At 40.4% G+C, this 12,281-nt stretch overlaps 1 protein-coding gene across 1 annotated transcript in view; it reads left to right on the top strand.

The window, feature by feature from the left end:
- Positions 1 to 5,646, top strand: part of IDUA (alpha-L-iduronidase) — a 2,362,715-nt gene extending 2,357,069 nt beyond the window's left edge. Inside the window, exon 14 of the mRNA XM_086961811.1 lies at positions 4,488 to 5,646. Coding sequence (XP_086817937.1) covers positions 4,488 to 4,588 — 101 coding nt within the window. The 3' untranslated portion in view covers positions 4,589 to 5,646. The remainder of the gene's footprint in view (positions 1 to 4,487) is intronic.
- Positions 5,647 to 12,281: the final 6,635 nt, after the last annotated feature.

Genomic DNA, 12,281 nt, shown 5'->3' on the forward strand with positions numbered 1-12,281 from the left:
ATGACCCTCTGTGTGTAGTACACAAATGCTGGCAATCCTCAAAAGGGAATCCCGTTATAGAGTGGGATGGTGTCCCATTGCCTGTCCCCACTAATGACATGCGACGGCTGAAATGGCCTAGTGTTTTGGCTAATCAACAGTCTATGGCTAGTATAGATATGGAGGTCGACAGGGCGATAATTGCCCTAGAGCAGGCCAATAAAGTCGTACCAGGGTCAAATGAAATAACAGCGATACACGATAATCTCTTTTGTGTCATTAAATCCCATTTCCAGAAACGTGGTAGGAAAATCAACAAGGCACCTTCTAGACCTGCAAAGTGGTACAACGCACTGTTCAGGAAAGCCAGGTTAGCTCTGGGAAAAGCTATTAATAGTAGGGAACAAGTGGTTATTCGTAGTGCCAGAACGATCTACAAAGATAGTATAGCCACAGCAAAAAAAATATGGGATGAGCGGCATTGGAACGAAATAAGGGAGGCAATTAGGACTAAAGATTCTAGGCTTTTCTGGAGCATTGTTAAATGGGGCAGTGGTGGTTCACCCGATTGCCCCGACAATAATGTCCCGGAGGAGGATTGGGTCAATTATTTTAAGCCACACTATGCTGATAGCCACCCTGGGTCTGAGATGGATGGTTTTAAGGTTGTGTATCCCAAAGACAACTTCTTTAGTTACGGAGAGGTGTTGTTGGCCTTAAGTGTAGTGTCTAGAGGAAGAGCTCCTGGTTTGGATGGGGTCCCGGCGGATCGTTTTATTAACGATAGGGAACGCTGGGGTAAATATATTCTTCTCTTGGTTAATGCTGTTGCCCAGGGAGCAATGATTCAGTCATCCTGGAAGGGTGCAATTATTATTCCCGTATATAAGAAAGGCGACCGGGGTTTGCCTGGTAATTACAGACCCATAAACTTGATAGCTACCATCCAAAAGGTGGTGGGGAGGATGGTGGTGAACAGGCTTATGGATTGGGTTGATGAGAACAATGCATTATCCCCCTATCAGGCTGGGTTCCGGAAGGCCACTAGTACGGTGGATCAGGTGTTCCGCTTCACCTTGCTACGGTGGCGAACTGTGGTGCTGGGCGAGGGCAGCCTGTATGCCGCTTTTGTGGATTTGCGGGCTGCCTTCGACCTGGTTCCCAGGACTAAACTGTGGTTAGTGCTGTGGAACCTGGGACTACCGGAGGAACTATTGACCTTGGTTATGAGGTTGCACGAGGCGAACTTCGCCAAAATACAGTGGGGCAGACAGGGTGAGGTCACCAGGACTTCCCGGTCGAGCAGGGCATTCGGCAGGGGTGTGCGATGGCACCTTTGCTCTTTTCCTTGTTTATTAACGGGGTAGTAGCAAGAATGTTGTCTGTTAATGTAGATGCTCCCTCGTTGGCGGACATCAAGGTCCCAATTTTAATGTTCGCCGATGACACCCTTATTTTATCAAAGACCCCGAGTGGCCTGCAGCGTGCCCTCCACATTTTTGAGGAATTTTGTGGGGAGCATGGTTTAGAAGTTAATGTGGCCAAAACCAAGCTAATGATTTTTAACCCCCATCGAAGTTTTCGATCCAGGGTGTCTAGGAACCATCGTCCCCTAGAGGTAGTTAAAGCTTTTACCTATCTTCGTATTTTTGTAACCAAGGATCTCAAATGGTCCGAGCACATTGATCTTGCGACTCTAAGGCACTGACAATTAGCTGGAGCCCTTGGGGCAGAACATAGAAAATCAAAATCCAAACCAATCACGCCAGCCCTACAGGTCTACGAAGCAAAAGCCCTGGGCTCTGCATTATACGGGGCTGAGCTGTGGGGTTTTGGGAAGTTCAACTCAATTCAGAAGTCTGAAAACAAGTTCCTTAGGACAATTACTGGCCTTCCCAAAAGTACCCCCCTTCTCCCCCTTAGATATGAGTTGGGCAGAAAGGTTGTGGATGATTTGGCGAATCTACGCCCAATCTTGTACTGGAGACGGCTCTGGAATACTGTAGAACTCAAGCATTATGCTGAGGGCTTTTTAGCACTGATCGAAGCTGATGTATTCCATAGGATCAAATGGTTAAAAGACCTTAGAACCATGTTATGTTTGTTGAGTCTCCAATCCCTTTGGGACAACCCGTCAGGTGCACTTTTCCCTAGTAAAAAAACATTAAAAGAGCTATATTGGGACTATGTGGCCAAGCGGGACTGGAGAAATACTGATGGCGGATCCATGACAGGTCGTTTCTTGGAAGCTAAAACCTCCCCTAACCAAGAACTTTATTGGGATAACATAACCAAGCCATGGGATAGAAAGCTTCTATTCCAATTGAGGATAGGTGCTCTTCCGCTCAGGTCCCTAACTGGCAGGTGGAGGGGTCTGTCTAACATTACCTGTCCCGCTTGTGGATCTGTAAAGGAGACTATTGGGCACTTTTTATTCTCTTGCCAAGCCTATGTCGTCGGTAGGCGTATTTGGCTAATACCTGTATGTAAAAATGTAGGTACCATCAGTGGCATAGTAGCTTTGAGAATCATTTGCACTAGTTCTTGTTTGCCACTGGCCATAGCAGTAGCGAAATTTCTGGGGTGGGCGTGGTCTATTGGGCAGAAAGCCATAGCCGAGTAACTGCTTATATAGGGATTATTTTTACTGATCCTATTTGATGTAGTGTGTTAATTTTAAAGCACATGTATTTTTGTATGCTTTTATGAAATGTATTTGTTTCTTATCTGATTGAGGCAACTATTTAATGATGTTTTAAATTTATGTATGTACCATGCTTTTATGAGAAATACTCGAATAAAGCCTCTTTGATTGATTGAAAGTCTACATTCAGACCATCTCCCTGCATTTTCGTTAGGGTAAGAGTGTTTTCAATAAATAGTTGGCACATCTATGTTGGCAGGCATGGAGAATTACTCTTTTGGATTCTTTCAAAATCTAACTGTGTGATTTCCTATTGTTTTCAAATTCATTCTAGCTCTCTCTTTCTCATTGTTAAACCTCTCTCTCTCATCTTTTACTCTCTACCTCAACTACAAAGTCTGAGAGTTTACCATCTTGGACTGGCTCCTAACTTTTCTAATATATATGAATTGGTTTTAATGATGAATTTCCCTAACTCATAATGCCTGTAGAAATCCTTAGCACTAATGTAAATGCATAGTTTGGTCAGTGTTAGTTTACAACAACAAAAAAACAATGGTGAAAAAAAGGAAATAAGGAATAAAATGTGTTTTGTAAAATTGTTTGTCCTTCTTAAGTGATATTGGCATAGATACATTATGTTCTATTAGTCTAAAATGAAATTGTTTGTCCCTCTTAAGTGATGATTGCATAGATACATTGTGTTCTATTTGTAATTACAGATATCCATACAGAGCCCACAAACTAATGAGACAAGCTTTGTTCTGTCAAAGGTCCTGAGGAAGGTGGTCTGAGCCCACCGAAACGCGTCGACCTAGCGTGACAGTACACATAAAGACCTGTGACTCCTTAGACACAGAATAAAGAGTGCATTTCGGGTGAATGATAGTGTGTGTATGAGTAATTTGTGAGATTGTTTAGGTGTGTTCTCTGTATGGCATTTTGTGTATTTTTTATTGCTCACATATGCATTGCTAATTATATATATATATGTGTTGATTAAAATTTTAATGAGATGAGAATATAATGAATTTATATAAAAAAGTATAATAAGTAATTTTGTTAAAAAAGAAAAAGAAGAATAAATAATAAAAAAGCATAAAAATGAAATAAACAATTGTGTTTACCATGCTTTGAAGGACCTTTTTTGAAAGTAGAGGTACTATATGACATTGTTAAAGGAATTCAGGCCACAAGGGGAATTTTCTTTGTTGCAAGGAATTGAAGGGTCCATTTCGCAGGTTCCAACATCAACCAAATTGTTGTTATCCAAATATGGCTAAATCATTTAAAGGCCACCAAGAGTTATAAAAGTGGTAATATTGGTTTGAAATACATGGTGCAGGGTGAGGATGTGGGTTATGACCTCAGCTGTCGATTTAGGAACTTGGTGACCAGGTTCTAGTCCCGGCGACACCTCAACATACTGTGATTCTTAGCAAATCACTTAATCTGCCCGTGCCTACAAATGAATCGAAGGTTGTGTAATGTAACATATAAGGCGCTTTTAATTCTTTTGAGCTGAGTTCGCGCTATATAAACTGCAAAATATGGTGTGCTATAGTTGACATGATTTTACGATTTTTAGATTGCGCGTTTGACCGAGTGAAACGTTATACGCCACTAAAAATTGAAACCGAGGTATGTGACACGATAACTAATACTTTCCTGTTAGTGTTTTGATATTGCATCCTGTAATGTCTCTGCTTTTCACTGCAATTCGTTTTGCTATGTAGTGACTTGTTCATGCTTCTTCTTCATAAGAGAGGACACAAATGACCTGGATTTTCTGCTTATAGTATGTATAATATTAGTAATTTCTATAGTTGGCGACCATTTACATGTATTCATTTTTTTCTTTCAGAGAGCTCATCAGTGTCTGGTTTCTATCAAGTTCGTGCAGTTGACTACTGGGGCATGCTTGGGCTGTTTTCACTTCCAGTAAAATACAGTGAAATGTTCTAATAGAATGAACTGGTCAATACAGCGCCTGGGACCCATCACAAAGGGCCATGGAGAATTTGGACAACACATACACATATCTGTTGATGTGCTCTGGGGAATAAAGGAAAATACAGCCATTGACTTATCTTTAACTGTGCTACCAATCACGTGAACTGATGAAACATGGAATTAATGGCAGATTAATGCTGTAAGCCCTATTCAGTTTGCACACTTCATTACCGACCACAATTCGGTACAATACCTTAATTCGACTTCATTTCTTCCCATACCTCTTCAGCCTCAATGGTTGATAAAAAAAATAATCTTGATTGAACCAGTTATGTCTGAACTGCACTTCTGTGCCTTATCTATCAACCACCGAGTGTCCACAGAAATGTTTTCAACTTCGTTGATTGAGATGTGTAGATTTACAGGTCGTCGTGCTGTTGGATGCCAGAATAATTTCATATTTCATATTCTCTCACACAAACTAGCTTTGCTATTCTCATTTACTGTTTTTTTTAAATCATGGATATTTCTCTTCAATTCTTATAGACTGTACATTGTCGATTAGGCGTACTAACTAAATTCTTCTATTTGTGGATTAACAATATCACGATGGAGTGATTTCATATGTTGTAATACATTGGAGAAAAAGGTACAGTTTATCTGATAAATGATTTGTGGGAATATTGGCCAATGAAGAATGTATCAAAATCCCTATATTCTATTCATCTAATAAAAGACTGGCATATCTTTATGTGCTGTTAAAGTATAAATGGATTAAACATCTTTAAAATCATGTGCTTGCTAACGTTAGATTCGGAAAAAACGTAAGATTCAAACTCTTATACAAATTATTAGGCATGATAACACTTTAATATTTTAGTGCCTGAGTAATGTTTCTTTTTATTGATAATTTTAGCTAGAAACTCTTCTTATGTAATGATTTCAAATTACTAATTTGTATCTATTTCATGTTGTACTTGTAAGAATTTCTATGTATATCAACTGATTGAGTCTTTAATGATTATTTTGAAATGATCGAATAAAGATGGATTTGATTTGAGTGCTCTTCATGAGAAGGCCATGTTCATTGTTTATTTTTACTTTTTAATTTTGAAATTTGATATAGCGTGGACATGGCCTGAATGCATCAGAGCGCTTTACAGCAGTAGCATGATACAAGGGGACAGCAAGTTACAGTTACAATAAATACGTTCAGACATATTGCATCGATAACTGCGACCAGGACAAATGCAGCCATTGGACAAGAGATGTACATGGTTCAAGCATTGCTTAAGATAGTGGGGGGACACAATGAAGGTCATTTGTCTACTGGAGAGAGTACTTCAGTATGGTTGTGGGTAATTTACCCAGGTGTCTGTCAAATAGGAGGAGCTTGAGGTCTTTTCTGAAGGTGGCTATGGCAGCTTGTTAGACGGAGGGAGGGAGGTAAGGAGTTACAGATTCTTGTGGCACAATCAGAGAATGACTGGCTCCTGTACTGCTCTTGACTGAAGGTGGGGGGTTCCAGGAGCAGGGATTGGGCATTTCTGGAACCCCAATTTGTTCCAGAAATGTTTAGTTTTTCACTTAGATAGGAGGCTGAAGAGGAGTGCAGCTCTCTGGGAGTAATGCAGGTGGTTTTAAATTGGGCCCGAGCTTCAATGGGAAACCATTGGAGGGTTAGCAGGGCCAGGGAAATGTAGTCACATTTCTTTTTTTTAACTTTTTTTTCAGTTTTGCGAAATAACAAAACGGTATCAATCATTGTAGTGCAGTTCGCAGCATTGTTCACAACTAATCATGTACAGAAAAGTTATCGTGTACCAGGGTTACGTACAATGGTACAAAAGGAAAAGCAAAGTAAGTCATTGTTAAGGATGCAGCATCATACAAAAAAATGCAAAAGAATGGGACTGTGGAAAGACATCAGTCATCAAAATAAATTAAAACAACAATAATGGGAACATATCCATCACAGCAAGATATATAGAAGCAATACGTAAATTCAGCCACTCAACAGAGCAAAGGACTAGCCGACACCCTCGAGAGTAATGCCACTAGCAAATGTGGTCTCCTGCTCAGCCTGCTTCCTGGCTATGTAAGACCTGTATGGCCCCGAAATATCCGTAGGACGGGAGGTGCTGGGGACCAGGGTGGAATACTCTTCGCTATTTATGCTGCAAAAAGCCATACTACGGAGCCACGCCCGCAAAGTAGGAGCCCTCTTGCTTCTCCACACTAATGCAATTTCACGCTTGGCTAGCAGGAAGCCCAGGGCCGCCAATTTTCTCATCTTTTTAGGAAAGTTTACTACATACCCTAACAATGCTATCTCAGGGAGAGGTTGTAACTGCATTGACAAAATATCCCCCAGTGTAGAGTGGACCGAGGACCAGTATTAATGTATCTTTGAGCAGGTCCAAGCAAGGTGGGTAAAATCCGCAAAAGGAGCTAAGAACTTGGGACAATGATGGGGTCTATTACGGTCAATTCTATGAGAACGGGCGGGTGTGTGATACATTCTCCGAACAAATTTGAAGTGGAACAGCATGTGCCTGCTCTTCAGCGAGATTTCCTTAGTGGCGCTGCAACACCACTCCCATTGGTCATCATTAATAGGCCCACCCAAGTCCACCTCCCAAGCCTCTCGCACCCGGCGTCAGATACTGGTCTGGTCGCCCCACATTGTCTATATAGTTTAGAAACCAAGTGTGCACTAGTGGGGTTCTGCAGTAATAGTGTTAGTGGGGGAGTGGGCTCAGGGGCTGCAGGAAATAAAGGAAAAGTGGCGCGAAGCATTGAGTGTACAAAAGTGTCCATAAAGGAGCGATCCACAAAACGAGCCTCTTCAGACACAGAAAAAGCATGACCCTCAGGGAACAGATCCCCAATCGTACCAATGCCAAACTTACTCAATGTACGCTGGACCAGAACTTCGCCAGTGATCGGCAGCCAGGAAGGGTTGGGAAGGGGTAAAGCTGGAGAATAGATTCCCCCCAGCCCGAGCATTCTGCCAAGCCTGTCCCACGCCCAGCAAGTAGTAGAAACTGTTTGGATATCTCAGGGGTCCCAAGGATATCCCGTAGGTAGGACAGTGGACAGGGAACGGGGGAGTACCAGATCGGCCTCCGGCTTAGAGTACGGGACGCGAGCATCGGGGTGAAACCAGACGTAGGCATAACAGCATTGTGCTATTAGATAATACAAATGAAAATCAGGGACCCCAAAGCCCCCCCTCTCATACGGTAGCACCAAGGTCTGCCATCGAACCCAATGTGTCTTGTCCGCCCAAACAAGGCGCAGAAGCAGCGACCGCAATTGTGCAAAGAGGGTGTTAGTGAGAGGGATGGGGATATTATTAAACAGATACAAAAATCGAGGGAGAACGACCATTTTAGTGATAGCAACTCTGCCAGCCATTAATAGAGGCAGGCACAACCATTTGAAATCTGTAATTCTAGGTCTCCAACTGCCCTGCCATAGTTCAGTCTGATCATGGTGTCCGTGTCAAGATGAACATAGACCCTGAGATATTTAGGCGCGTCACTGCACCATGTTAGTGGGAATGTACAAGGCCAGGCGGTCGTGCCAGCCGTGAGAGGAAAGATGATAGATTTATGCCAATTAATGCAGAGCCTGGAGAATTTGCCAAACCGTGCTATTTCTAGTATCAGGGGTTCCAAATTCATGTGAGGCATTCGAACGTATAGAACAGTATCGTCCACGGAAATGATGGACTAATGGGTCCATAGCCAGTGTAAATAGTAGCGGGGACAACGGGCATCCCTGTCTGATACCAAAATGAGTTCCGCCAAATGTTAAACGAACTGTTCTGTATAACCCTTGTCACATGATACAAGTCCTAGTCACGTGCCACATGATGTATTCCGCATTCTTGGAAGAGTAAATATAAGATTGCTAGTACAATAAGTCAATGCAAATTTAAGAGACTGATAAACTCCCTACCATACTAGGCGCAGTACTCGACCCAAAAATCATAAACATTGACGTACATCGTAATCGCCATAAAATAAATTTACCGAAATAAAATGACCCTGGTCACATGTACCAGTCCATGGACACATGGCAATTATCAAAAAACTCTGTTTCACCATCTTAGAGGGGGATAAAGTAATACAATGATATAAATTGGACCAAAAGGTCAAAAAGACTCAAAATAATACAAATTATAAGATCGTACTCAAAAAGGGGGGGGGGGGTAGAAAAGGGGAGGGCTGGTGGGTGCGGAAAAAGTTCACCCCAGAAACCAAATGTAATAATATGAAAAGTGAGCTTAGACTCAGTATCAAGCAATCAATAGAAGAATATAGTAATAAAGTTGAAACCCACCAAAACAGTGTGGTTAAGCAGTAAGTGCACCCAACTATTGTCATATAATTAACGAGCTACATTCTCCAAGAAAAAATCTGCATTAATTAAACAAATTGTAAGTATACAGTTACAATTGTTCTTAACTTTTAACATCAGTCATATGAAAACACATAATCCCAATCCACTAGGCATAATGTACATCTTATACTAGTTGCAATTCTTCACGTGAACGATCATACATTGCACACCTGCATAGGTAAACTGTTATCTCATATAATAATATTTAGATGATTCACCTACCCAAAAAATATTGCAGTTCACTATCAATATTCAAACCGAGTTAGACCACTTTCAATTTCATAATCCAATGGGCTTCCCTACGGCGCAGACATAGTTCCCTGTTGCCACCTCGTAACTCACATTTGACATGATTAATTCTATGAAATTGAAAATTGTGTTCTTCAGCTTGATTTACATTTTGAATTATATGTGATACAATTGGATATCTCGTATGCCCGAAAATGTTCCATCATTCTTTCACGTAATCCTCTCATTGTACTGCCAATATAGATTTTTTCAAGCAAACATCTGATAACATAAACAACAAATCTGGTTTCACAATTAATAAACATTCTTATTATATGGTCCCTACTATTATTGTAATTAAACTTGGTAGACTTATCCATAGCCCATCTACATGTGCTGCATCGCCCACATTTATGAAAGACCTTTAAATGCTCACTCAACCATGTGCTTCTTGAATCTGGTCTAGAATAACTAGGACTAACGATATTCACCAGTACCAAGCCTTTCCTAAATGTTAAACTTGGTTTGTCTGTTATGTATGGTTGAAGAGTTTTATCTGCTCTAAGTATATGCCAATGCCTAATTAGTGCCTTATATAGTTTGTTGCTATCGGTACTATAATTAGTAACCCGTCTGATCTTTGTTTCCTCACGACAGATATTCGTTTTAGACTTTAACTGCAGTGTTTTAGATCTCTTCAGTTTGTACACTTTGCTTGCTGCTTTATGTATTACATTATAATTGTAGCCTCTAGCTATAAATCTATTCTTCATATCGTTGACAGTATCTACAAATTTCTTCTGATCAGAGCACACTTCCTACGGGCTCTGACCATTTCACCGTATGTAATAGAGTTTTTTGGGCATTTTGGGTGACAACTGTCTGCATGTAATAACAATTACAGCTAGTTTTTTACAATATATTTTACTGCAGAACTTGTCCCCAAGAGTATAGAGTTCAGCATCCAGAAACACAATTTTATGTGGGTCATAATGGGTCGTAAACTTTAAATTGAAGTCATTGTTATTCAGGTGCACAAGGAAGGCATCCAACTCAGCTACTGTACCAGTCCATAACAGTAAGCAGTCATCAATGAACCTGCCCCAGTAATATATCTTATCAATCCAGTGTTTACCCATCAGTATCCATGTATGTACTCTTTACCTACAATCCACAAGAATCCACAAGAATCCTAGTAGTTTTGACAGCTTTGTGAGGTGCACTGTGCTCTTGGAGGTAGAGTGACACAATCTCAATGTCATGTACATGTTGATCAGATGGGATTGTACAGATATTTGGAAGTTGGCTGGGCTGGTTGAGTTGGGCCGGATGGACTGGCCATTGAAGGAGAAACAAGTCCGTAAGGTCCCTTTAATTTCTAACTCTCTAGAGGATGAGATCAAATCCAATTCAAGATAGCTGTCATTTTGTGGATGGATAAAGTCCTCTTTCTATTGCGGTGAATTTCAGAAGGAGAGTTACTATCAAACCAAAGGATCAGAAGGAAGCTGTTGGACCTTGACAAAATCAGGTCAGTAAGTGGGCATAATCGAGTAATATTAATTTATTGTAAGGCTTTTGAAATTTAAAAGCCCCTGGATCTGCCGTTATCACAGAAGCAAGAGAAATATTTTTTTTTTGTTGGTCGTAATGTTTGGGTCAGGCAGAGTGGTATCAGTAGGGTAGAACAAAGCTGATATTGATAGAGCATGTAATAAGGTATGTCCTTTCAGTGCCCCCATGAGTCTTCAAGCCCAGCTCTATACTCCTCAGGTGTCCATGTCCTTCAGTGTTCATGAGGGGTGCCTATGCATTGCAGTGCACTCCTCGGTGACTATGGAATTCATTGCATTTGTGATGAAATTTCTTTTTTGGCTTCTGTATTTTACGGTCTGTGAACATGTAATTCAAATAATTTTAAAATGTGAGTTAGTGTTTTTGTAATATTTGTGATGACTTCCACTAAAAGGGAATAGGTGGTCTCCATATTGTGGAAAAACAAATACTTCTATTTAGTCAACAATGCCAGTGAACTATGACCCCATCTCTCATTCTGAGTTACCTAGGTTAGTGACATCATTGAATCCCACTTAATACTTTATTGACCTCAGGGCTGCATCCATCACTTTGTTATAGTTTTTATCTGTGTTGATACAAGTTGTAAATCTCCCTCTTTCACAGTTGTGATTTCCAGTTGTTTTAATTGTAGACAATTAAGCCCTTTATCAAAAAATCTATTAAGCTGTGGCAGAGCACTGATCGGCACTGTCCTCTATCCTCCTCAACCTACATATGAAGCTGCTGAACAAACGTTTGTACATTGGTGCTATCCAGTATCAGTATCTTCATTGGTGGGGAGGGCAACACAATTTTAGAACTATTTGCCCCTGCACGTTTCATACCAGTTCAGCAATGACTTGTTGAGCTTGTGATGGATTTCTCCTCAGTTGGTATCTCTGTGCAGGTTTAAATCAATTATACTTGGGTAAGTTAGATACTAAATAGTTTTTCTTCATCTTATTTAGTCTATCTTGGATAAGGAAACAATGAAGGCTAGCCTTGATAATCTATCTAGGCTGCCCAAGTTACATTATACTTGGGCAGCATAGATGGAAATAAATACATCTGGTAAAATAGTTTAACATTGGGTAATTCAGTCCTAATAGTGCCTAGCTGTGAAATGATCAAAATACAATGGAAGGAAAAAACAGCCCTTGACCTAGTTTTTTATAGAACTGTTGTCCCGAGTGACATCTTTATTTTTTTTTTTAAAAAGTCAAAGTCAAAAAGTTTTATTTGTATTGGTACTCGACAGAGGACCACAAATATACATTTTACAGAAATAAAAATAATTTCACATTAATCAATATAATGGTAAAAAAGATTTTAAAAAATTATAAAAATTGTAGCAAACAAATTCATTTGGTGGCTGTTTACACAACTCTAGTAGTCCGCTCACTCGTGTAATTCTGCAGGTGCGATAAATAGGGGCAAGGTATCTTGTGCGTGCTATAGTTACTTTTGAGCTAGGACATACGAACAGCAAGTGCTCAATGTTTTGGTCACC

This window comes from Lissotriton vulgaris, chromosome 3_1, assembly GCF_964263255.1.
Source record: "Lissotriton vulgaris chromosome 3_1, aLisVul1.2, whole genome shotgun sequence".
NCBI lineage: Eukaryota > Metazoa > Chordata > Amphibia > Caudata > Salamandridae > Lissotriton > Lissotriton vulgaris.